The sequence below is a fragment of the Suricata suricatta genome, chromosome 16 (assembly GCF_006229205.1).
Source record: "Suricata suricatta isolate VVHF042 chromosome 16, meerkat_22Aug2017_6uvM2_HiC, whole genome shotgun sequence".
Classification (NCBI taxonomy): Eukaryota; Metazoa; Chordata; class Mammalia; order Carnivora; family Herpestidae; genus Suricata; species Suricata suricatta.
Genome location: NC_043715.1, coordinates 12,205,490 through 12,232,190, shown reverse-complemented (window position 1 = coordinate 12,232,190; position 26,701 = coordinate 12,205,490). Strand labels below are relative to the sequence as shown.

Below are 26,701 nucleotides of genomic sequence, written 5' to 3'. Positions count from 1 at the left end.
AGGTGGTTGTGTTCTTTAGATGCCTTTCTGTTCCTTGCCTCCTCTTTTCCTCTCTCCCCAGCTGTTTCTGTCTGGCTTTGTCTGCCCAGCTCTTGAGATAACGTTCTTTTTCTAGACTTTTCTTCCTGCCCTAGTACGGATATGAATAGTGAATTCCTGGACTTTTCCCTGATGAAAACAAACCACACGGGGACCCTGTGAGTGTGGAATAGAGCTGAGCAAGCATGGAGCACATCTTAGTGCTCCCGGTGCTCCACCCTCTCCCACACCTCAGAGCCTAGTAGCCCTCCCCCAAGAGCCTGCCTCTTAAAGGGGCAACATTGATCCTCTCATGGTGAAGACTGATGGTTTATTTTTCTAGGACCTAATTTAAAGTTAGCCAGAGTGATGACCATGGGTTTGAGGAAATTTGTTTGTTCGTGGTCTCTGGTTTCCTGACTGTTAACTCTGAGTAGCAGCAGCAAAGGTACCAGCAGAGCTGAGCCCAGACTGGATGTCCAGTAAAGGAAAGGAGGCCCTCAAGAGGCAGAGGCTGCCTTAGGGTATATAACTGGGGTGCAGGGCGGGCCTGAGTCCCTAAGATAACTGGGATGGGCCTGTGCCAGAGCCTGGTGCCAGGATACTGCAATGAGATGACTTAGCTGAACCCGCGGTGGTGAAGCAACCGGTTCTCAGACACGTCAAGGGCATGCCTCACTGGGTTGGAGACTGTCAGGTCTCTTCTTCAAAACAATGACTCCCCCCCCCACCCCCAAGGCACCTTCTGCCAGGGTAGGCAGGAAGTTTGCTGGGTTGTTAGGTTGGCAGGGATCTGGGGCATAGGGAGCCCTTGAGTTGTGCCCCAGTTAGTGGGAAGAACCTCTCTGGTACCCAATGGGTGCTTGTGGCAGGAGCACTGGCCTTGGAGCCATCAGGCCTGGAGTGGCATTAAAGCTCTGTCACTTACCGCCTGGCTGACCTCGTTCAGTTAGTCTTGGGACTTCTGTGAATACTAAATGAGAGGCTATGCCCCCACATGCTCAGAAACTCATATAGCATCGTGCAGTGTGAGTAATCTGTGGTTTGATGCCTTCATAGTGAGGCTCTGGGACACAGACTCAGGCTGTGTCGGTGGGTGGAAAGAGGGTACTTTGTCAGCATCTTGCTGGTATTTTTTTCCTTCTCCTCATTCCTTCCAGATTTAAGCCCCTCCTTCTCCCCATCCTCCAAGCCTTATTTTGACATTTCTTTTCTCTGCCTGCCAAGAAGATTGTGTTCAGCTGCGCCGGTCTGAGGCTGTGCTATCCTGTGCTTCAGTAGGTTAATTCGATGGCTTGTCTCCTGGGAACTGACCGGAGAGGCTCTAGAACCTTCACCCTTGCCTCCAAAAGCCAATCCTCCCTGTTCTCCTTTTGGGGCAGCCTTTGCTGCTTAATCCCATATACCTGCTTTTCCTCTCCTCTGCCTGTAAGCTAAAGCCCCCTTGAACTTGTATTGGTTGCTCAAGCGTGCATCCCTTGACTGATAGAAGGTCTAGGGGAGGGAGAGCATTCATTCTTCAAGGCTCGTGCCACCTCTGACCTTCTGGATTCTGGTCACCAGTTCCTCAGTTCAGTCTCAGCATCTCAAGCTCGGCCAGCCATTTAGGGGACATTTATTGTTCAGTAGTCTCACCAAATATGCTAAATTTGTGACCACAAACCAGGCAGCATTGCTCTGCCCCCTACTAAATTTCCCATGTGACTCTTAAAGGCCTGTTTCACATCTGGTCTCTGTAAATCTCCCACCCCAACAATGAAGAGACCCTCGTTTTCCTACCAAATCCCTCTCTGTGTCTGTGCTCCAGCCCTGTGTTGCCTTCTGATTCTCGGACAGACCCTCTCTGTGTAGGTAGCAGCTCCCATTCCTTACTATCAACTGTTTGGCTTCTCCGCTGTACTCTTTTTCCTGCAGCATTAACTTTTTCCTCTACCAGCATACAAATATTCTGCGGTATCTCCCAACTTAACCCCCATTCCACTTCATTCTATCCCTCCCTTTTTTTGGCAACACCTCTCATGCTCTGTTTCTCTCTGTATCAAAAATAAATAAAACATTTAAAAATTTTTAAAAAAGAGACAGAGACAGAGAGAATATATATGATATAAAATTCCCATACTAGGCAAATACATAAAGCAGTGGGAAATTTATTGAGTTAAAATTCACATACCACACAGTTCACTCATTTTGAGTGTACAATTAAGTGGGTTTTAGTCTATTTACATGGTTATACATCCATCACCACAATTTTAGAACATTTCATCACCTAGACAGCAACCCCATACTGATTAGCAGTCACTTCTCAACTCCCCCTAGGCAACCAATGCTTTATGTATTTGCCTAGTATGGAAATTTTATATCATATATATTCTCTCTGTCTCTGTCTCTCTCTTTTTTTTAATTTTTAAATGTTTTATTTATTTTTGATACAGAGAGAGACAGAGCATGAGAGGAGGAGGGGCAGAGAGAGAAGGAGACACAGAACCGGAAGTAGGCTCCAGGCTCTGAGCTGTCAGCACAGAGCCTGAGGCGGGGCTCGAACTCATGAACGTGAGATCTGACCTGAGCCCAAGTCTGAGGCTTAACCCACTGAGCCACCCAGGCGCCCCTGACTCTCTCTTTAAAAAATGAAAATAGGAGCACCTGGGTGGCTCAGTCAGTTAAGCATCCAACTCTTAATTTTAGCTGAGGTCATGATCTCATGGTTCATGAGATCAAGCTCTGCATCAGACTCTGCACTGAGCATGGAGCCTGATTGGGATTCTCTCTCTCCCTCTCTCTTTGCTCCTCTCCTGCTTGCTCACGTGTGTGCACTTTCTTGCTTGCTCTCTCTCTCAAATTAAAAAAAAAGAATAAAAATAAAAAATACTGTTTCCACCACCTAAATTAAGGAGTAATACATTACCCGGTACTTCTAAGGCCTGTGTAGGCTCCTCCCTGATCTTATCTACCTTCTTGTCCCTCCAGAGGAATTTCCTGAATTTTACATCATTTCTTTGATTCTCTCTATTGTCTTATCTTGTCTATATATAGAAGCATATGTTTAGCTTTGCATACGTTTGAACTTTTTATGAACTCCTCCTATTGACATTCATCTCTGACTTCCTTTTCTTGCTCAACATTGTAGTTTTTTGGTCATCTTCATCCCTATTGATGTCTGAAACTAGAGTACAATCATTTTTTCTATATGACATGAATGTACCACAAGTTACCCATTTTATTCTGAGGGACATTTGGGTTGTTTGCATTTTTCAGTTATTACCAAGTGGTGTCTTCAACATCCTTGAATGTCTCTTGGTGCACATGTCCATATGTACCTGGTAGTAGAAATACCAGAGTTGATTACATGCCTACCAGGAGGCCTAAAATTTTAAAAATAGAAAATGTCAAGGACATGGAACAATGGGACTCTCATATACCACTGGTGGAAATATAAAATGTTATAGCCACTTTGAAAAATTATTAAAAAAAATTTTTTTATGTCTTTTATTTATTTTTGAGAGACAGAGGGAGTCAGTGTAAGCAGGGGAGGGTCAGAGAGAGAGGGAGACACAGAATCTGAAGCAGGCTCCAGGCTCTGAGCTAGCCGTCAGCACAGAGCCCGATGCAGGGCTCGAACCTATGAACCGTGAGATCATGACCTGAGCCGAATCCGGATGCTTAACCGACTGAGCCACCCAGGCGCCCCGAAAAATTATTTGATAATTTCTCGTAAAGTTTAGCATACACCATCCTCTGCCCCAGTATGTCCCCTCCCAGGTATTTACCCAAGAGAAACAAGAGTAAGTGTCCACAAAAAGACGTATACAAGAAGTTCAGGGCAACTTTATTCATAACAGCTCCAAATTGGAAGCAACTCAAATTTCCAAACATGGAAAAGAACAGACTACAGATACATAAAGTATGGATGAATTTCCAAAACACTGCACTGAGCAAATGAAGCCAGACATACAAGAATACGTTAATATGTGTTTCTATGAATTTCAAGAGAAAGTAAATGTAACGTATGGTGACAAAAATCAGAAAAGTGGTAGACTGCTGGATATTAACTGGAAAGGACCACAAGGGAACTTTCTGGGGTGACAGACATTGCTCTGTGTTTTCTAATGGGTGACTATACAGAAGTGCACATAGGTAAAAATTCATCAAGCTTTACATTGAAAGACACTGCATTTTATTGCATATGAATTAAACCCCAATGGAAAAAATAGATTGTCTCAAATAGGGGTGAGATTTGGGGGAAAAATTAAACAGTATATTTAACCTGTTGTCAGGCTTCACCTTAAGCTTTAAATCTGCTTAGAATAACAAGCAGACTGAATTCCCTGGATTTGTTAGTCAGTGATTCTAAATATTTAGCCTTTCAGAGAGAAAGCATTCATTCCCACCCAAACCTGAGGAAGATTAATCTCCGAAGATATTCATACAAAGGAAGTCATAAAATAAATTAGCCCAGGACAACTGAGGGAAATTTCTACTCTTGGATTCTCTTCCCACACCATGTTTTCTGTGAGAAAGATGGTTTTTAATTTCTCTTTTAAAAAACACAAAACACCACTGGGATATCCTTAATCTGTCTTTATTAAGTAATACCAAATTATCTTCCAAAGCATTGTACCAATTTATTGTCCCAGTAGTGGTGTGTGAGTGTTCTTAATACTCCATATCCTCTGCCAGTTCTTGGTACTGTTAGGTTTTTTTTTTTTAACTAAAAATCCTGGAAGAGAGTGCAAGCAATAAGGTCTGTGACATTGGCCATAGCAACATTTTTCTAGATATGTCTCCTGAGGCAAGAGAAAAAAAGCAAAAATAAATTATTGGGACTACATCAAAAAGCTGCCCAATGAAGTAAGCTATCAAAAAACAAAAGGCAACTTGCGGAATGGGAGAAGATATTTGCAAATGATATATCCAATAAAGGATTAATTTCCAAAATACATAAAGAACTTATACAAATAAACACCCCAAAAACAGATTTACCAATTTAAAAATGAGCAGGGGCACCTGGGTAGCTCAGTTGGTTAAGCATCCACCTTCAGCTCAGGTCATGATCTAATGGTTGGTGGGTTTGAGCCCTGCATTGGGCTCTGTGTTGACAGCTCACAGAGCCTAGAACCTGCTTCAGATTCTGTGTCTCCCTCTTTCTCTGCCTCTCCCCTGCTCGCACTCTCTTCTTTGTCTCTTAAAAATCAACATTAGGGGCGCCTGGGTGGCTCAGTCGGTTAAGCCTCCGACTTTGGCTCAGGTCAGATCTCACGTTCGTGGGTTCGAGCCCCATGTCAGCCTCTGTGCTGAGAGCCAGCTTAGAGCCTGGAGCCTGCTTCCAGTTCTGTGTCTCCTTCTCTCTCTGCCCCTCCCCCTCTCATGCTCTGTCTCTCTCAGTATCAAAAATAAAATAAAAAACATTTAAAAAAAATCAACATTAAAAAAAATTTTTTAATGGTCAGAAGACATAACAGACATTTCTCCAAAGAACACATACAGATGGTCAACAGATGCATGAAAAAAGATGCTCAACATCACTTATCGTCAGGAAAATACAAATCCAAACTACAATGACCTATTATCTCACACCTGTCAGAGTGGCTAAAGTCAATAACACAAGAAACAAGTGTTGGCGAGGAAGTGGAGAGAAAGGAACACTCATGTACTGTTGGTGGGAATGTATACTGGTGCAGCCACTGTGGAAAACAGTATGGAAGTTCCTCAGAAAGTTAAAAATAGAATTGGGATGGCTGAATGGATGAGTCAGTTAAATGTCTGACTCTTGATCTCAGCTCAGGTCTTGATGTCCGTCATGAGTTTAAGCCCCACACTGAGCTCTACACTGCACATGAAGCCTACTTTAGGGGAAAAAAAAATGTATGTATATACATAATATATATATTTATATATATAAAACTACTCTATGAGCCAGCAATTGCACTACTGGGTATTTACCCAAAGAATACAAAATCACTAATTCAAAGGGATACACGCACCCCTTTGTTTATTGCAGCATTATTTACAATAACCAAATTATGAAAGCAGCTCATGTCCATCAATAGATGAATGGATAAAAATGAAATAAGTCAGTGAGAGAAAGACAAATGCCATATGATCTCACTAATATGTGGAATTTAAGAAACAAAACAAATGGGCTAATGGAAAAAAAGAGAGACAAACCAAGAAACAGACTTCACTATAGAGAATAAACTGATGGTTACCAGAGGAGAGGTGGGGGTAGTGAAATAGGAGGGTTTTTTTTTTTTAGTTCCTCCAAGAGTCCATTTTAAAATGTAAATCAGGTCCTGATCAGGCCCTCTTCAAACCCCAGCTGTCAGATTCATAATAAACCCTAATCCCTTCAAAACCCTTTGTGGCCAGCCCTCAGCCTTCTGCGCCTTCCTCTCTGACACCTTCACTCCCCGCCCCCCCCCCGCGCCCCCTCCCCCCAGCCTGCCTTATGGGCCCACTTGTTCTATGTTGAACAGGTCAGTCTTGTTTCCTCCTCATTCTCTTTGCATTCTTTGTTCTCTCTCATGGCTCCTTGTAATTTCCCTTTGTATTTGCCACTAGACCAGAAGCTCCATGAGGACAGGATGGGTGTGTCCTGTTCCACACTGTCCCCATGCCCAGTGCTAGCCCCTTAAATATCTGCTGAATGAACAAACAAGCCCCCAGCAGCCGGGTGCCTCCGGAAGACCGGTCTGCTTCCCTCTGTGGATACCAGAGCGTGCACCTTCCCTTCAACTTTGTTCTCTTGGGGTGTGTATGCATGGGCTTCACAGGAAACATCAGAGCAGCTGTGAGGGGAGAAATCAGAATTAGGCAGTGGGCACGTGCAGGGCACAGGGAGTCCACTGGAAGAAACAAGGTGCATGAAAGCACTTCTCAAGGGTCAGCAGTGGTGACTTCTGGATTTGGGATACATGTCTAGGGGCCTCTGATGTTTCTTAGTTCCAGTTAGCAACAGTTCCTCCTGCTGTCTCTGCCCTCAGCGCACGGTGAGCTGCTCAAGCTCCCAGGAGCAGTCTGGCCATGGGGCTCACAAAGCTGGGGCTTTTGCTGGTTACTCCACTTCTCTGCCCTTGCCCAGCGTGTTGGCGAAGCCAGGGCTTTTCTTCTCCCCCACAAGGCAGCCGGTTACCTCAGATGCCCCCTTTGTTGAGTTAGAAGCCCAAGGAGTTACTTCTCCAGTGGGGGGTACATTTCCTGTGAAGTCTCCCGTGCCAACCCCTGCCCAGCCCCTACCTTCAATGGCCACCATGGGCTGCCCACCAGAAACCAGGTCTCCCTGGAGAGGCCCCTCAGAAAGCCCCCACTTCTGTGAGCCACTTGCTTTGTGGTTGGCTTTTGCTGCATCACAGGGTGTTGGGAGAAGGATCCTACAAAACCAAGTGCTTTTCCTCAGATGTTGGGCATGGAAAGGGGTAAAGAGACAATGACCTGGTTTCCCATTTACAGATGATCAGCCGAAGGCTATATGCCTGGAGTCTGGACTTCCAAACAGGTGCAGTAAAACATCAGAAGCAAAGCACCTTGCAGCCTGTGCTGCTGGGCCCCCTGGGCAGCCTGGGTAAGACATGCTGGGGAAGCGTCACTCTAGGCCCTGGAAACCACCTTCTGTGTCTCCTTGTCACTCGTCCCTGAACCCCTTGGTAGTTCAGAGAACCCACAGACCTCTTTCTGTGCCCTGGCCAGTCACAGGCTTTGGAACCAGTTAGACCTGGACATAGATTATCACCTCCAGTCACAAGATTGTGACCTTAGGCAAGTTCCTTTACTTCTGTGATCACTGTTTCCCCACCAGAATGATGTTTACCTTATTGGACTGTGCTAGTTCCATTCCCCGATGGCTTTGTGGTTTGGCTCGGCTCCAGAAATTTGAGCTGCCATGAGTGAAGGGGGCAGCTGAGGTTCTTGAACAGAGTCTGAGAGGCCTTCTCTGAAGCTGCTGGCAGCAGCCAGAGGACCCTGGAAGGGTTGGCTGGCTGGAGCCTTCAGCAAAGGGCTGTGAGGCCCAGGAGCCAGGTCAGAACTGGGGCTAACTGGATTTGGAGAAGAGCTGGGAGGACAGGCAGGCGGCCAGATTTAAGTGATCCCTGTGGCGTGGCACCAGGGCCCAGAGCCTCCACTCTCAACTTTGTCCCTGACTTTTGCCCAGGCTCCTTTGCACATGGCATGGATTCAAATTCCTTTCCTTAGGGCCTATCCCTAAACTACTAGTCTCTTCCTCCTGCTCTTGCCCACCAGAGCAGCCCAGGGCCTGAGATTGCCTATGCCCCCAGGGCCTGGCATTCATTTCATCGAAATATACAGATGAAGGCAACTGTCCAGATGGCTGTGTAGTGAGGTTGCTGAGCCCAACACCCTTGGATCCTGACACCAGAGATGGAAAGATTGTTAACAGTTCACTGAGCTAACCCAGGAGTGCCTCATCTAGAGCTCACACCAGGAAGAGGAGAGGGCAAATCCTGGCAGAGGCCCTCCCCCACTGACCCCTCTCTTGCCCAGAGGAGCTTCTCAAAGCTACTCAGAGGTAGAGAGCACCAGGGTGGGGAGCCATACCTGCAGTCTCCTGTGATCTTTTCTCTGGGCCATTTTCTCTTCAGTTTCACCTGAAATTCACCTCACACAGCTAGACTAGGAACTTTCTGAACCTGGTTCTTCTTCCAGTGACTCGCCATGGACTCCAGGGAAATCATTTTATGTCCTTGTTTACTTTCTGGGTAATAAGTGAGGAAAGCAGGCTAATCTCTTCCTTTGCAGTCCCTGAGAGCTATTGGTGGGTGGCAAGACGGACAGCCCTTTCTTTTGTTCACCCTTTGGTTAAGTGGGCGTATCCTCTCCTGCTAGCTTTGTCCCCTCTGGGACTTAAGGGCGGGGCGGGGGGAGAGCATGTGTGTGTGTGTGTGTGCGGATTTATCTGCGCATTACTTTTCCTCTCTGCAATTTCAGGGTCATTTTGTGGCAGCTTGGCGCCTGACTGAGAGCAAGGGGGAATCTGCCAGAGGATTACTGCTAGCACGAGCTAACAGCAGGACAGCGGGCCTCAGGGGAGTGGAGATGGGCAGAGCGGCCTGTGAGGCTGGGCCAGCAGCACCAAGGAGGCCTGGGCCCTGGCAGGGAGCTCAGCACACGCTCAGCTGACCCAGACGGCATTCACAGTAGATCCCTGCTGAGCAGCAGCTGTCCCCAGGCTCTGGAGGACCTCACAGCAGGAGCAGGAGCTCTGAGCCCCTCTACAACCACAGTTGGGGCTGTGACCATCGGGAGAAGGGAGCAGCGCCTCGAATGGGAAGCGGAAGGGCAGAACCTAGTGCAAGGAGGATCTTGGTCTCTGCAGGAGAGTTTTCTGACACCCACAGAGCTTCCTGGATTTCTTCTTTCAGTACTGGGGCATCTTCCCCTCCTCCGGTGGAGGGTTTGGGCCAGGAGGACCAACTGAGGTGTGGACAACTCTTGGATGGAATCCAGGCCACTTGAAGCTCATGTGCTCTCTGCTGTGATCAGGGTTCAAAGGCTTCCCCACTGCAGGGGACGAGGGGCCGCCTCTGTGTCTGCTCATGAACCACAAGGACCCCGAATGCTCCAGACTGGACCATTTCGAGCCACCAAAGAGGGGGGCCCGCGGAGCTGGCAGCCAGCAACCCCAAGGGACTAGAGGGCTGGAATGGACTGACCTCCCCCTCACCAGGGCGGCGGGAGAATCAGAGCCTCTGTGGCCCAGCTAGTGACAGAGAGACCCAATGAAGCCATAAGCAGGGGCCCGAGTGGCCCAGGGACAGGGGAGCCACTCCTGCCTCCGTGCTTCTCCTTACATTGAGGGAGGGTGTGGTAAGGGACCCCTGCCTCCGTCCCCTCCTCAGCACTTGCCCCTATGCCCTTTGCACGTGGTGCCGGAAGAGGCAGGCTACGCTGTGGCTGGCCCATCAGTGGGCTGGAAAAGGAGTGGCCACGGTGACACCCCACTGCCCACCAGGCTGGTGGTCTAGCCCCCCAGGGCGCCAAATCATGAAGTGCTCTCTGCGGGTGTGGTTCCTCTCTGTGGCCTTCCTGCTGGTGTTCATCATGTCCCTGCTCTTCACCTACTCCCACCACAGCATGGCCACCTTGCCCTACCTGGACTCAGGGGCCCTGGGCGGGACCCACCGGGTGAAGCTGGTGCCTGGCTATGCTGGCCTGCAGCGCCTCAGCAAGGAGGGGCTCCCCGGCAAGAGCTGTGCCTGCCGCCGCTGCATGGGTGACGCCGGTGCCTCTGAGTGGTTTGATAGCCACTTCAACAGCAACATTTCCCCTGTGTGGACCCGAGAGAACATGGATCTGCCTCCGGATGTCCAGAGGTGGTGGATGGTGAGAGCTGCGGCCCCTCCTACCTCCCTTTGCTGCCCCCTCTGTCCCCTTGTTTGGGAGTCACTCTTCATGCCCCCTCCTGGATTCAGGCTGTCTGCCTTCTTGAGCCTGGACAAAGTATTAGGTCCATTGGTCCGTTTGACCAGAGCCATTTGCTAGGGTCACAGGTTGGTGGGGTTTTTTTTGTTTTTTGGGTTTTTTTTTTTTTTTTTTGAGAGAGCGTGAGCAGGGGAGGGTCAGAGAGAGGGAGATACAGAATCTGAAGCAGGCTCCAGACTCTGAGCTAGCTGTCAGCACAGAGCCCCACGCGGGGCTCGAACCCACGAGCATGAGATCATGACCTGAGCTGAAGTTGGAGGCTTAACTGACTGAGCCACCCAGGTACCCGCTAGGGTCACAGATTCTGAAAGGCAGAGCAAGCTTTGGCCTGGAAGGAGAGAGAACTACTTTTTAGTGCCTGTAGGGGCTGAGCAGAGACCAGAAATGCCTAGACTAGGCCAGAGAGGTAACATAGGAGATACAGGCCCCAAGGAGGAAGACGATGAGAGATGAGGACCATGGCAGGGAGAGCGTCTGCCCTTGATAAAGGAAGCAGCCCCCCTCCGCTGCAGCAAACCTGTGCTCTGCAGGGATGTGACCTATCACTGTTGAATCTTCTGACCCTTTAAGAGAACCTGGAAGTCTATGGTTTCTTGCTAAATATCCTAATTTGTAAATTTTGGCTCACAAGAATTTTAAACTCCCATGTGGGTCACTCACTTAGTTTCTTACAATTGCTGGCTGGGGTAAGAAAACATTGTCAGTTCTTTTGGGGGACGAGGGAGATGAAGGGCAGGGAATGAGGGGACAGGTATGCCTGAGCCTCCCTGCTCCTCTGGATCCTGTCACTTTTCTGCTGCTTTTAACTCCCTTTACCTCATCCCTGTCATCTCTGGAATGTCACTCCCCAGGCTCTCCCAGGGCCCTCTGGTTGCCACGCTGTCAGGTGGCGCAGTGTCAGTGCTTAGCCCAGGGGCCTGCAGGCCACCTGCATTCCCCACTGGGGGACTTGGGAGTCACCTCCTGGTTTCCCCAGCTGGCAAATGGGGAGGGTGACGACCCCCTGCTTTTTCTCGCTTTCAGGGAAGCAGTGAGGAGGAACTCCTGTGATCAGGCTTATCAAAGCAACTCACAGACCCTGCTTCCGGGCTCACTGTCCAAGTCCCTAAGAATGGGGAGGTCTACAGAGCAAGAATTGCCAGGAGCCCCACAGGCCATTCCTGTGACAGCCTGGAGCGCTCAGAGGGTTCCGCCTGTTAATCATAATTACAGCTTTCATTTTGTGAGGAAAAGCAAGGTTCAGATATTGCATAGAGCTTGTCTGAGATGGTGGCCACCTAGAGCCAGAGCAGGATCCTGGGCGGAAGTAGACCCATGGATAGGCCAGGCTTCCTTCCTGTAGGGATGGAACTCAGCGCTGTTTAAGCACCAAGTGTGTTCCTCAGCCAAGAAGCAGCAGAAGCCACTTCTGTCCTCTTCCCCACAGTCACTCCCTTTTGCTGTAAACTTAGAAATTCTTCTCTCAAGCTTAGCTTCCTCTCCACAGTGTGTGTTCTCGTTCTTAGGAACCTTTCCTGTGCTCCTGTGCTAAGAGAAGAGGCAGAGAAGCAGGCCTACTCCATCCCCTTCATTTGTTCTGTCCACCAGCAGCTCCTGCTCAGCCACAGTCCCCGTGTTACGGCTCAGACCAGAGAGCATTTTAAAGCCCTAGTTTCTACCTTACCTATTTGTGGTCTGTGAGGCAAGTCCAGTCTGCTCAATATTATTTTAGTTTACTCTTATTTATTTTTGAGAGAGAGCAAGCCAGGAAGGGGCAGAGAGAGAGGGAGACAGAATTGCAAGTAGGCTCCCCGCTGTCAGTGCTGAGCCCAAGGTGGGGCTCAAACTCACAAACCGTGAGTGAGATCATGACCTGAGCCAAAATCAAGGCTTGGATGCTTAACTGACTGAGCAACTCAGATGCCCCTGCACAATATTTCTAAAATACTTGCCTTAGTGAGCAGCCTGGGTGGCTCAGTCAGTTAAGCCTACGATTCCGGCTCAGGTCATGATCTTACAGTTCATGAGTTTGAGCCCCGCATAGGTCTCTGTGCTGACAGCTCAGAGCCTGGAGCCTGCTTCGCGTTCTCTGTCTTTCTCTCTCTGCCACTCCCCTGTTTGTGCTGTGTGTGTGTGTGTGTGTGTGTGTGTGTGTGTGTGTATGTCTCTCTCAAATATAAATAAACATTAAGAAAATATTTTAAATATTTGCATTAGTTAACTTTTAGGAATTAGGATATTTCATGTGAAATCCATATATATTTTCAGCTTCTCTTGAAAAAGTAGAAAGTTTGGTGCTTTTGAGCTCACATTTCAACACGGCAGCAGTCAGCTCACTCCTTTCTGATGGGCCTTCTGTTTGCCATAGGCCCACCCGACACTTTGCTCCTGCACAGTTATTCCTGCGCAGTTCCTTGCCTGGCGCGTTGGCATTTGAGGGCCGCCCCAGCTTCATTCCATGGTCTTCCACAGACACTGGCGGTGGGAAGCACAGGGAGCCAGTCTCGCTCCAGCCATGCTGACTTTGAAAGAATTCTGTATTTCTCTGCCTTCCCCTCCTGTCCCCCAGGGCTCAGGGGGGTGACTCCAGTTATCCATGTGGAAACTGCGACAAGATGCAGCTTTTCTAACCCTGAGGCCTCAGGCTGAGTCCCAGAGGCGCCCTCTGTGGGCGGGTTAGGAATGAGCCCTCGGAGCTCAGCAGGGTTTTCCACAGTAACTGCACCTCAAAATGACACTTCCTGTGACTCATAGCTTCCCTGAGAGGACAGCAGAGCAGGGGCCTCTGCAGGCATGACGAGCCCAGCAAGTTTCTCCGCTCTGCGGTACCCATTGACCCCTGAGCCTGTGCCTGATGAGCGGGGCACCAGCCTTAGAAGGGAACTTTGCTGTGTGCCAGAGGGAGAGGGTGCGCGTCCGCACTGTTGAGAGAGAATTCCCTTCCCCTGGCTGAGACTCGAGGGTGAGGGCGGGCGGGGAGGAGACCGGCAGGAATCCCTCCCTGCTCACCGACCCTCTCCTTCCTTCTCCACTCCTCTCTGCAGATGCTGCAGCCCCAATTCAAGTCTCACAACACTAACGAGGTCCTGGAGAAGCTGTTCCAGATAGTGCCAGGCGAGAACCCCTACCGCTTCCGGGACCCCCACCAGTGCCGGCGCTGTGCTGTGGTGGGGAACTCAGGCAACCTGCGGGGCTCTGGCTACGGTCCGGACGTGGATGGGCACAACTTCATCATGAGGTGAGCCGCAGGGAGCCCAAGGGTGGGCCCAGGACAGGCCTCCAGAAGGAGGCACTAGCCTCTGTAGACTTGTCTGGCAGTGTAGGAGTTGCCCAATGCTGTGAGCCTCTGATACCAGAAACTTCTATAAAGGCTTGAGTCTCTCACTCTTATTTGTTGAGCAGATGCGGAGGCAGAATTCCCATTCTGTGCTTTGCTTGAGGCCCTGAACTCCTCTGAAAAGAGCTGAGAATAGACCCCTGTTTGTTTTCTGGTGAAAACTCCCACCTGCCTGGTCCCCTCAGTGCTGGGCCAGGAGTGAGGGCCCCACACTAATGTCTTGATTAATAGCCACAGATGGTTCCTCCTGGCAGACTCACAGAAGACTGAGGTCCTGGGCAGGAAGAGGAGTTGCTCAGTGCTTGCTCTGGGCTGCTGTCCCTCACCTTTATTTCATAAGGTTTAGATTATGTGGGGCAGATTCATTTAACAGATATCTCTGCCCAGCCTTGAGGAAAGGAGAGCGTTTGGAAAAACATTCATTTCAGACAAAGACAGAGAGCTGTGAGCCTGGAGGTGAGCAGGGACTACATGGTAGACTTGTAACTCCAACATGGGCTGCTCATTCTGCTCCTGAACCTGTGTCCTGTGTCTTCTGACTTTCTCCTTAGACTTGGGGACAGGAAATGCCACAGTGGGGATCCTTCCATCCCACTCCTTGGTGGAAAAAGAGCCTTAAGAGTAAAGATACTGAAAATGCCGAATTTTCACTAAGCATCTCTTAGGATGAGCATTGCAGAAAGACCAGGTTTCCCAGGAGGCGAAGGAAGGGCTTTGTCTTAGAAACTGTTGCTGTTTCCATGGCAACACCCAGGCAGCAGTATGTCTCCGAGGCTTTCACCGTTCCTTGCAAAACCTTTCTCATGTTGAGAAGGGCGGGGGGTGGGGGAGAGGAGGTCTGCTAGGCCCCATCCAGGAACCCAGAGCCACCTGAGATTCTCCGCATCCTCCAATTGCTGGCACTCGGAATGTAAGGGAGGCAAGCTGGGAGCTGGAGAGGGGGCTCTCTCTACCCAGAGATGGTGGCCGAGAGTGGGGAAGGAGGCATCCTTCACTTCAGTGCAGCCCTGGGACTCTTGGGAAGCCCAGGAAAATGGTCTTGAGTGCCTGCATCTCCCTGCCTCCACTGCCCTGCCAGCTGTACTAAGTGGACGCTTTCATTATGCACGTCAGTGGTGGTTGGGAAGCTCCAGGGTAGAAGCAGACAAAATGGCTTGGTGCTATGACACCTTGATGGTACCTGGTCAGGCGAGGCTGCAGAAAGGAATCCACAGAAATTCCCTCACAGGGACCAGGTTAGGAGTTGTGCGTTTTGGAGTGGACTCCAGAATTGCTTTGTGGAAGGGGTGACCCAGATTGAGTTGGCTTTTTGCTGATCTGTTCAAACATCGTGATGATAGTGGAGGTGACTTTCCTTATAGGCATTTTTGGTTTGGAACCACTGAGGAGGCCTTCCTTGTCCCTGGAGGCAGGACCAACATAAGACCCTGCCGAGCTGAGTTACAGTGAGATGATGGCTGTACCCATATTTCCCTACCCCATCCCCCAGCTGCCTCCTCCTATAAGTCTTCTGAGCCCTGCTGACAACTTCCGTGGAGTTGAGCCGGTCCTGCCTCATCCATCAGCAGACCTAGAACAAGCACCTGGCAGACTGCAGGCTCACCTTAATACATGAATGAATGAAAGAGACTAGGTGACCAGATACCAAACCCTAAGCATGAATACACACCCACCATTCTCCTGCCTCTGCCCTCAGGTGCTGCTTTGTTGGGTAGAGGCAACCAGGACCAGGTAGAAATCTGGAATGCTTTGCCTCTGAATCATGGAGATGTAGTTCAACTTGAATCCTGCTCTGGCCCCTTTCCAGGACTTGGCTTCTCCGGAATGAATCAGAGCCTCAAAGCAAAATCCTGTCCTCAAAATCATGCCATGTTCCTTCTTTCTACCTTGGAGGGTCTGAAACATCTTTTTAGAACTCTTACTCCATTCATTCTCAGGTTTTAGAAAGCTGGTGCCTGCCCAGCAGGTGAGAGGGCCCTGAGGGAGGTGGAAGCAATGCTATTGCTTGCCAGGTCTAAGAAGGGACTTCCTCAAGACTGTGGCTACAGATGCAGCAGAAAAGGCAGATGGTGGGGGTGGGGTGGGGTGAGTGTGTCTTCAGAGGCCAACCTGGGACCCTTGTAGCCCTTTGATCTATGGGACAAGTTTGGCCTCTCCATGTCAGGTGAGAGGAGGTTTTTTTCTTAGGTACCCACCAGAGTGAACCTTGCCTCCAGCTCCTGCCCAGTCCAGGCCCCAGCCAACTTGAGTGTCACCAACCCAAGTCGTCCACTTCCTGCTACGCTGTTACATACCCCAGGCAGCTGAGAAACACCCTCCCAAACTGCTCTGTTCCTCAGAGACCCCATGGCTGATATGACAGAAGGCAGATCCAGACTATGGCTCTGGTGACCAAAGGACACCAGTGCTGTGTGTAGAGCTCTAGTAGCCTCAGAAAACTGTTACTAATAAATGGGAAAGGATACTTTTAGGCTCTTCTAAGAGATAATACTTCTGAACCCTAAAGACCAGGAAAATAGAAGGACACCCAGACAGGAAGCAGAGTGGAAGTTAACCTACAGAAATGGAGACAAAAGCACAGTTGATCCTACAGGGAAGATTCTAGGCTTCTGCTTGAGCCAGACTAGAATTGACGTGGCCAAGAACAGAGACTCACTCTCTAGTTCCAAATCAGGCCGTTTTCCGGCTTTATGGCTTCCCAACCCCAAACATTCTCCAGTCCCTCAAGGGAAGGGAACCAGAGAGCTACAGCAATATGACCATTAGTGGTGGGGCATCCCGGACATGCTCTGACTGCATCGTGCCATCATGGGGAGGTGGGCAGGAGGAAGGCATTGTGGGAGCCCCAGCGAGGCAGGAGGTCTTCACCAAGCCCAGCTAAGTGGTGCCAGCCACTTTAAGTACAGGTAACGTTTACCCTGGTTTTATAGAATAGGCATAAAAAGCTGGGAAAACACGTGGAGACTTTGCTCCCTGTCTCCCAGGTCCCTTTGTCCCCAGTGGAGGGCAAGGTTATGGTCATCTATCTGGGTACTCATGATTCTGCAAGGTGTTCCACCTAAGACAGGAATGTTCTCATAAATGGTCACAGCAGAAAAGACCAACAGGTTTGTGTTTAAAGCTGGATCACCTGTTTTGAAGATGTTCGCCAAAAGAGGGAGTTTGGGTTTTATTGATCCTATGTTTTACACAAGTTGAAAGGAAGTAGAAGCATTCTGGGCTTATTATACCCAGGAGGGTGGTGAGCCCACTCTGGGTTTCTGAGTTCTTCCATGGCAGCGTGGGAGAGACACATCCACCCTGCCCATCACCAGTGGACAGCCTAGGTGGGCACTGTCAGAACTTGGAGTATCCCTCCTGGCCTCGGAACAGAGAGGCAGATAAGAAGCTGACATACAGGGCTGGTGGTTGGTGCTGGTGGAATAGAGGCTGCCATCCAGCCCAGGGGTTGAGGGATGCTTCAACTTCTTATTTTACTTCCACCATCTTCTAGGAAAGAGGACAGAGCAGCCAGGTAAAGTTGAAGTTGTAGAAGGCTGTTCTTTTCTGAAAAAAAGAAAAGAAAAAAGAAACGAAAAGAAAAGAAAAGAGAAAAGAAAAATATTTGTAAGAGTAGTAAATATGTTGTTATTGGAGAAAAAACCAGAAATATATATAGTAGGGGGCGCCTGCGTGGCTCAGTCGGTTAAGCATTCCACTTCGGCTCAGGTCATGATCTGCAGCCTGCTTCAGATTCTGGGTCTCCCTCTCTCTCTGCTCCTCCTCCGCTCACGCTCTGTGTCTCTCTCTCTATCAAAATAAATAAACATTTAAAAAATTGTTAAAAGAAAGAAATATCTATATTAAAAGATGAATTACCCTTCCTCATCCCATTTCACAAGAGTAACCTTTGTCACCAATTATAATACTCTTCCTGATTTTTTAATCCACATATAAAAGCATGTTTTTTCTTTCTTCCTTCTTCCTTTTGCTTTCTGCACCTCCTTTTCTTTTCTATTCTTTTTTTTTTTTTTTTACAAAAAATGGTATCACACTATCTAGTTTTAAGTTTTCCTTTTGTGTGTTGTTAATTCCCTCCTGCAGTACATAGTAGTACTCAAAAGATATATACTAAAAGGGAAGAAGTGGAGCAACACCTCACATTACTTGGTTTTTTTTCACTGAATAGCTGTTGGACTTATTTCTTACCAGGACATGTAAATCTGCTTCCCTCATTCTCATGGCTACATGGTGTGCCAAAATGTATTAACCAGCTCCTTTTTTTAATGTTTATTTTTGAGAGAGAGTCAGACCCTTAATTGACCGAGCCACCCAGGCACCCCTAATCAGTTCTTAATTGCTAAATTGATTCACTTTTTACTACTGTAAATAATAATGCAGTGAATATCTTTGTGCACATGTCTTTGCAGACTTATGCAACCGTTTTTATAGGATAGGTACTTAGAAATGGAATTTCTGGGTCAAATTATACACCCATTTATATTTTTGATGGATAGAACCAAATTGTCCTCTAAAAATCTCATACAGGGGCACCTGGGTGGCTCAGTTGGCCAAATGCCTGACTCTTGGTTTGGGCCCGGGGTCGTGATCTCACAGTTCATGGAAGCCCTGCATGGGGCTGTGTGCTGACAGCGTGGAGTCGGCCTGAAGTTCTCATTCTCTCTCTCTCTCTCTCTCTCTCTCTCTCTCTCTCTCTCTCTCTCTTTCTTTCTCTCTCTCTCTCAAAATAAATAAGTAAACTTCAAGGGGGCGCCTGGGTGGCTCAGTCCGTTAAGCAGCCATCTTCAACTCAGGTCATGATCTCACAGTTTGTGGGTTCGAGTCCCGCGTCGGGCTCTGTGCTGACAGCTAGCTCAGAGCCTGGAGCCTGCTTCAGATTCTGTGTCTCCCTCTCTCTCTGACCCTCCCCTGCTCCCACTGTCTCTCTCTGTCTCTCAAAAATAAAAATAAAAGACATAAAAAAAATTTAAACCCCTCATCAGGCTCTGTGCTAACAGCTCAGAGCCTGGAGCCTGCTTCAGATTCTGTGTTTCTGTCTCTCTCAGCTCCTCCCCTGCTCATGCTCTCTCTCTCTCTCTCTCAAAAATAAATTTAAAAGCATTTATAAATAAATAAATAAGCAAACTTAAAAAAATAAAAATCTTGTACCACTTTCTATGGCGGTTTCTTCTCACGTCACCCTCTTGTCCTTGCAGGATGAATCAGGCGCCAACCGTGGGCTTTGAGCAGGATGTTGGCAGCCGAACCACTCACCATTTCATGTACCCCGAGAGTGCCAAGAACCTGCCCGCCAACGTCAGCTTTGTGTTGGTGCCCTTCAAAGCCCTGGACCTACTATGGATTGCCAGCGCTCTGTCCACGGGGCAGATCCGATTGTAAGCCGCTCTGCTGACTGGGAGTGGAATAGGGACGACAGGAGCATTCTGAGAGGCGTCTTCCCAGGGATCAGCTCTTAGCATTCTTTTCACTGAATATTTTGACCAAGAGGGGCTGGTGAGGAGGGAGGCAATAGTAGGGAGAGCCCAGAGTGATGGGTTAGCTGAGGCCACAGGTTGTTCAGTGTCACTGCCTGCATAGTGACAGCCGGCTTCCTCCAGGTAGAAAGGGTAGCAAGGTTTGGGTCTTCTTTCCAGGAGGTGGCTCCTGACTGTGGGAACTCGGCCTTCTGAGAATTTTCCTTAGAGACAGTTGCCCCACTGCAGCTGGAAACCTGAGGATATTTAATTTGCCAAGTTTTTAAATTTTATTTTAATTTTTATTGAAGTGTAGTTGACACAGAGCGTTACATTAGTTTCATCACCAAGTTTTTTTTTTCAATTTTTTAATGTTTATTTATTTTTGAGAGAGAGAGAGACCGTGTGAGCAGGAGAGGGGCAGAGAGAGAAAGACAGAGACACAGAATCTGAAGCAGGCTCTAGGCTCCAAGGTGTCGGCACACAGACACAGGGCTCAAACCCATGAATGGTGAGATCATGACCAAAGTTGGATGCTTAACCAACTGAGCCACCCAGGCGCCCATCACTAAGTATTTTTTAACACCTCTATTGAGGTGCAGTTCATGTGCCATACAATTCTCATTTAAAGTATACAAGTGGCTTTTATTAAATACAGTGGTGTGTAACCATCACCACAGTTAACTTTAGAACTCCTTTCATCTTCTTAAAGATGAAGATCTTTAAATATCTAAAGATATCTCTCTACTCCTTAGCCATCACCCTTATTCCCTATACCCCATACCTCAGCCTTAGACAACCACCACTAATCTAGGTCTCACCGTGTGTGTGTGTTAAGATATATAATATGGGATGCTTGGCTGGCTCAGTTGCTAGAGCATGTGACTCTCGATCTCAGTATTGTGAGTGAAAGCCTCACACAGGGTATAGAGGTTACTTAAAAAGAAAAAAATAAATAAAAATTCACTTTTTCAGGTCACTGCCCACATTTTCCACCAAAAATATAAGTACATTAGGGGCATCTGGGCTGCTTAGTCAATTAAGCGTCTGACTTCAGCTCAGGTCATGATCACGGTTCAAGTACCGTGTCCGGCTCTGTGCTGACAGTTCAGAGCCTGGAGCCTGCTTTGGATTCTGTGTCTCATTTTCTCACTGCCCCTCTCCTGCTTGTGCTATCTCTCTGTCTCTCAAAAATAAATAAATATAAAAATTAAAAAAAAATTTTAAGTACATTCACTTTGTTGTGCAAACGTCATCCTATCCGTCTCCAGAACTTTTTCATAATTTCAAGTGGAAATTGTACTCATTAAATAACTCCCGACCCTTAGCCTCTGTTCACCACTAATCTTTTTTCTGTATGATTTGACTATTATAGGTACTTCATGTAAGTGTAGTCATAGTGTTCGTCCTTTTATGCCTGGCTTATTTCACTTAGCATAATGTTTCCAGGGTTTATCTATGTTGTAGTATATACAGGATTTCATTCCTTTTAGAGGCTGAGTAGTATTCCATTATATGGATATACCATATTTTGTTTATCAATTCATCCATCAGTGGACAATTAAGCTCTTTCCACATTTTGCCTGCTGTCACCATGTATTTTTTATTTTTTTATTTTTAAAAAAATTTTTTTCTGTCTTTTATTTATATTTGAGAGACAGAGAGAGACAGCACAAGCAGGGGAGGGTCAGAGAGAGAGGGAGACACAGAATCTGAAGCAGGCTCCAGGCTCTGAGCTAGCTGTCAGCACAGAGCCCGACGCGGGGCTCGAACCCATGAACCATGAGATCATAACCTGAGCCGAAGCCGGACGCTTAACCGACTGAGCCACCCAGGCGCCCCTCCATGTATTTTTTAGACATAGAAATATAAATTACAGTTTCCTGACTTTATCTTATATTTGGGAGACATAAGGGCTAAAATAAGTGCAGTTGAGTTTAAGTCCCTTACTTAGAAAAGGAGTATAAACTACAAGTGCCATTGCTGGCTTCATAGGGAAGGAGGGATTGGTGCCAAACGTGAGGACAGTAGCAAGAGGGTCATTGTGGGCAGAAGTAAGACACAAACATAGTGGGTGTGAGATGATTGGCTAATCAAGTGGGGCGTTCATAGCTGAGTGTTGTGGAAAGAAACGTTTCGGCTGGATAGTGGAAGATCCGAGTGTTTGTCTAAAACATCCTTATTTTATCCTAAAGAACATGGGTAGCTGCTGAAGTTTTCCGAACAAGGTACTGCGGTGATGTGCTCTGGGAAAGCAGTCTGGAAGCAGGGCATCTGTTGTAATGCTGTCATCACTCAGGCCTGAGAGGGAAGAATGGCAGCTGTGGGTCTTTCTAGATCCCAAGGGCTATCTAAATATTCTTTCTGCTTGCAGCACCTATGCACCAGTGAAGTCCTTCCTTCGAGTGGACAAAGAAAAGGTAAGTTCCACCTCCCCCTTGGTCATCCCCATCTCATTGGAAACAGTGCAGATCTGACTCATGTGCCCAGCCCTATGGCTCAGGTGTCCCCCAGTGCCCTTCCAGAACCTTCAGAGTCCACCCATCTGCAGGTATGCCTGACCCACTCAGAGGCCACAGGAACCAGGGAACTTGGAAGACCAGGTCTTCTGGCAAGCATGGAGGAGCTGGCAGAAGCTGCTTAGAGCCTGGCCTGAGTCTCCAGGTCCCCAGCACCCCTCATGTGTCCGTTACCTTTTCTCTTCCCAGGTTCAGATCTACAACCCAGCCTTCTTCAAGTACATCCATGACCGGTGGACAGAGCATCATGGGCGGTACCCTTCCACAGGGATGCTGGTGCTCTTCTTTGCCCTGCATGTGTGTGATGAGGTGGGTAACCCAGTGTTAGGGGTACAGTAGAGATACCCATGCAACAGAGGGGATCAGCCCTTCTTAAGGCCTAGCAGAGCAAGAGGCATGTGTTTTTGTAGGCAGAAACCAAGTGGCTTTGATTTCCCGCATTTCTAGGCTGTAAAGTATATACATCTTCATTTCCCAAACTTACTATGTCCATGACTTTACCGAATCTGAAATCACTTCAGTGAAAAGTTAAATTTATTTAAAAATGAAATAGAATACTATTACCATATTGGTATTACTTGCCATAAAGAAAAAAATCATCAAAAATATATATAGAATGGAAATAATGTAGTTAAGTCCCAGCGGGATGTCTCCCACCTCTGTGGGCCCCAGGCCTACTCTCTGTGTGTTAACACTGTTGGTCAGTCGTTCCTGAAGCCACATCTCACTAGCAAGCAGGGCTGCTGTGCCATACTCGTTCATGCCCAGCACACCCACTTTTGCCAGAAAGTTCAGTGTTGGGGGCTTGACCAGCTTTCATATAAAAAGCATTCCATTAAAAAACAACATCGAAAACAAACAAACAAAAAAGGAACGTTAGCAACGGTGGGAGGCCATAGACTGAGGCGTCCCGCTGTAACCAGACGGGTGGAAGAACCGAAAGGGAGCAGCAGTCTTGCCGAGTCGGTGTCCTAGCTCCAGGCTTGGGTGTCGCGTCTTCCCGGTGCCGCCTCCCGCGCACTCCGAATTGACCAACTGCGCGTCTCCCAGCTGTCGTCAGGTCGCTGCAGCCCCTTTCTCCTAGCCCACCGCGACCCTAGGCTCTCCTGCGCCCTGCCCTCCCGGTCCCCGACGCGGGGTGACCTGCGCCGCCCTCCCCTGCAGGTGAACGTGTACGGGTTCGGGGCTGACAGCCGAGGCAACTGGCACCATTACTGGGAGAATAACCGGTACGCGGGCGAGTTCCGGAAGACGGGGGTGCACGACGCCGACTTCGAGGCTCACATCATCGACATGCTGGCCAAGGCCAGCAAGATCGAGGTCTACCGAGGCAACTGAGCCCGGCCTCGCCGCTACCCTTCCGGGCCAGGCGCGAACCTCCGGCGCTGGCTCCTAGCCCGGACTCCAGGCCAGCCGGAGGGCGGCGGCCTGGGCGTGGGCACGGCGCCCCATTGGGCGTTTCCTGGCCCTGGGAGCGACGCCAGGCCGCGGTCTGGACCAATCATGCTGCAAGTCCAGCGAGCGCCGGCTGTCCCCCGCCGATCTTGAGACTGGGGACAAGCCCGGGCCTGGCACCAATCAGCGCTGCAGTCGGGACGGAGGCTTGTTTTTTCCCGACCAATCTTGAGACTCAAGGAGAACTTCCGGCGCTGGGCCCGTCTCCTCCAATCAATGGCCTTCGGAGGCGGGCCGGCGGCTGCCGAATCCTCTCTCCCCTATGCTTTGGATAGGATTTTATTTCATGCTTTTTAAGGAACAGGGGTTGGTTCCGGCCTCAGTGAAGTACTTTCCTCAGTGTCTGCAGGAGCAGTATCCGTCGCTTGTCGGCCTCACTCGGCCAGGGGCGCCAAGCTGGAGGCGGTGGGGAAGATGCGGGGTAGCGGCTGCTCCGCTTCCCTTGTGGGAGGGTGGGGGTTGGGGATCCCTCGTGACCTCGGGGTGGGCGGAGGGGCGTTGGCCGTTCCTTTCCGGTGGTCTAGGGGAGATCAGGTGGTTTGCTGGGAGCGCCCTTTCATCGCAGGGGTAAAGCGAGAGCCCTCTCAAACCTCTTCAGGACTCAGAGAATTTTGGACCCCACATTTCCTTTATCTGTCAGGCCCTGATGGGTGAGTGTAAACCCACCAAAGAAGTGCAGTGGCTTGTGGGTCCCCTCATCCTTCTCCCTATCCCCACTTTCGCCACCCTATGGATTGGCCTTTCTGACCAGGGCATTTAGCATCTCACCCGAAAACTAGAACTGTATTCACCCCCTACTAGCGGGCGGAATTCTCCTAGAGCCTAACTCTGGAACACCGGTGTAAGGAACAGGGCAAGGTAAAGGAAGCCCCGTCACTTAGGATGTAAGGTGCTTCTTACTCTCGTGTATTCTCGGCCCCTACTGTCCACCCACAACCTTTTCAGTGGCTCTTTTTAGGCCCTGGGCCTCCTCACCAGCCTACTTGTTCTGGGAAAAAAAAAAAAATCAAAACTTGCCCTGGGGTTAGGGGGCACTGCTGCTTCTCCACTCCCTACCCCCCTGTCCCGCTCGCACGAAAAAGCGAGCTCGAGCACACACACTAGCAGGCGTGTTCGGCCTGCTCTAGGGAGAGGGAGCAACACGTGGGAAAGAAGGCTGGAGATGGGGAACCCAGCTTGCCTGGTGCATGCGCCTTCTTCCTTCACCTGTCACCCCAAAGAGGAGTAGGAAACCTCTTGCTTGGGGGTGGAATTTGCTTTGTCTCGTAATTTAAATAACTTGCGGTTACCAGGGATGGCTGACCAACAAAAATTCTTTTTAAATTCTAAGCTGGCCATGCATATAGCTGGGATTCTAGCTGAGGAGGAGTAGACTTGTCCGCCTGCATGCCTCCTCTCCTGCCCTTGTGTCCCCTCCCCCCATGCTCATGTTTGCCTCCTTGCTCTAATCCACTTTCGGTTTCCACTTCTAGAAGGGCAGGGAAACCAACTAACAGGGGTTAAAACTGGAAGTTGCCAGCATGACTGAACCTACCTTAAGTTCCGAGAGGAAGCTGTTGATGGTATTCTCACCTTACAAGGTTGGGGAAATTTCGGAGGGGGGAAAGGGCTTCTGTGAAGTTTCCAGACCACTAATAGGATCCCCCTTCCTGACAGTGAGGAACACAAATACCACCCTTTATCTTACTGAGTTGATACCACCAAGCAGCCTCCTGGCCATTGGTGTAGTTCCTGCAGCTGGCTGGGGAACAGTAACCAGCAGGGAGCATTCTAGAAGAGGGTTGGGGCAGGGTAGTGGGCACCCCTAAAAGTTAATATATTGAGAACTTAGAGTCTGTCCCTTTCCAATTCCAAAAGGAGGAGTAGAGCATGAGAGTGGATTTGGGGGGCCTTTAGTGGAATGCTTCTCTCAGGGCCCCCCACCCCCCATCATTTCAGAGTCAGGCACTAGCCGTTCTTGCCAGTCTCAGCTCAGTGCTTCCTGAAGAGGCGGTTTGGAGTGTTTAGAAGATGAAAGAATGCAATTATGCCAAACAGTATTGAGCAGAATAATTTATTTCTTTTTTGTTCCTTTTTCTTCTTTGTGTTTTGTTTTGTTTAAAACATTAATAAATCCCCTTTCTGGAAGAGGTAGGTCCCAGCGTCCAGCCCAGATCTCCTTTTCTGCCATAGTTATTTAAACATGTTTTTTATTTTCTTCCCTTTCTCTCTCTTTCTGAATTAAAAAGAACAAAAGAACTATATAGTCATTTGTCTATTTGAAATGGGTATGGTTGTGGAAAGACGGCGTCTCTGTCAGCCGGGAGCTGTGACCAAGTAATGACTAAGAACATTGGGTGGAAGGTACGAAGAAGAAAAATAGTGACTCCCAGACACCTGCCCCCATATACACGAGCCCTCCCAAACCCAGTCACCAGCGGTGCCCTCTGAAACCCTGGCTCTTCACTACTGTCTTGAGGCACGGGAGTGGAGACCCTCCACTGCTGGGGCCCCTGCAGATTCAGCAGGCACCAGCATGGGGTTTCCCCCCAACATTTCCAGGTTCTGCAGAACTCTCTAGGATGCAGTAGGTGTGGGTTGGCAGGAAATTGAGAGAATGGTAGGAGCAGGTTCCACAGGCATCTGAGGAATGGAATGCCATTGAACATCCAATTTTAGAGTCCAGTGGGTCATCTACTGTGGATCTCACAACAGACAGCTTAGAGTCTAAAGCCACTTGGTGTCCTGCAGTTTACTTTGTGCCTATTCCCAAGAGCAATGTAGGAGTTGCTTTTCAGTTGGAGAATAACTTTTTGTAGAGGAGGGTATTGGTATTTTTCTAAAATCCTAGAACTGGGGCTATAGTTCTCTTACTTGGAATTGTCATCTGTCTCTACCACAGACATTCTATTAGCCTTTGGTTGCCTGGGTCCTAAGGCCTGGTGGCAGGACAGTGTGCACTTAGGCTGGCCTTCTGAGAACCATTTCTTGGTCGGGTCCCACTCAAGTCAAAGCCAGCTGCCTTCTAGGTCACTGTAATTGATTGGAGCAGCGCTCCCCAGTATTGTACCTGTTGCCTCCAGAATCAAGAGTCCCGCCAAATTGTGTATCTTTTTTTCTTTTTCAATGTTGGCCAAGGACTCTGTTGCTTTGATCCCACAAAAATACCACATCGGGAACCAAAGATCAGCATTACCATTTGATTGCATTTGCAAAAAACTGTTAGTTTCTAAGACTCAAATGTTGAGTAAATGGGATGAGGAAGAACTCACCTACCCCTGTATAACTCAAGTTTGATGGCAGCACCAATCTGTAGATGCTGCTGGCATGTGGTATTGACTTTTTTTTTTTTTTTTTTTTTTTTTACTTACTACCTTGGAGATGGTTCTAGGGACTTCTCCTTGGCCCCATCTGTCATAATCACCCCCATTCCATGGGTAAGGCTGCCAGTTGGGATTTTGCCAGGTAATAAATGTCTCTCTTCCCTTTGAGGACAGGAAATACCAAGCATGACTAATATTTTTGCA

At 48.7% G+C, this 26,701-nt stretch overlaps 1 protein-coding gene across 2 annotated transcripts in view; it reads left to right on the top strand.

The window, feature by feature from the left end:
* ST3GAL2 (ST3 beta-galactoside alpha-2,3-sialyltransferase 2) overlaps positions 1 to 25,438 on the top strand; it is a 46,476-nt gene extending 21,038 nt beyond the window's left edge. The window contains exons 1-7 of one of the 2 annotated variants that reach the window (XM_029925708.1): positions 7,503 to 7,576; positions 8,959 to 10,353; positions 13,476 to 13,669; positions 18,964 to 19,143; positions 21,596 to 21,641; positions 21,930 to 22,049; positions 22,905 to 25,438. In XM_029925708.1, the coding sequence (XP_029781568.1) occupies positions 10,015 to 10,353; positions 13,476 to 13,669; positions 18,964 to 19,143; positions 21,596 to 21,641; positions 21,930 to 22,049; positions 22,905 to 23,078 (1,053 nt within the window). In that variant the 5' untranslated portion in view covers positions 7,503 to 7,576; positions 8,959 to 10,014 and the 3' untranslated portion in view covers positions 23,079 to 25,438. Of the gene's footprint in view, positions 1 to 7,502; positions 7,577 to 8,958; positions 10,354 to 13,475; positions 13,670 to 18,963; positions 19,144 to 21,595; positions 21,642 to 21,929; positions 22,050 to 22,904 lie in introns of those variants that run through there. The other variant, XM_029925707.1, reaches the window with a different exon arrangement.
* The last annotated feature ends 1,263 nt before the right edge of the window (positions 25,439 to 26,701 follow it).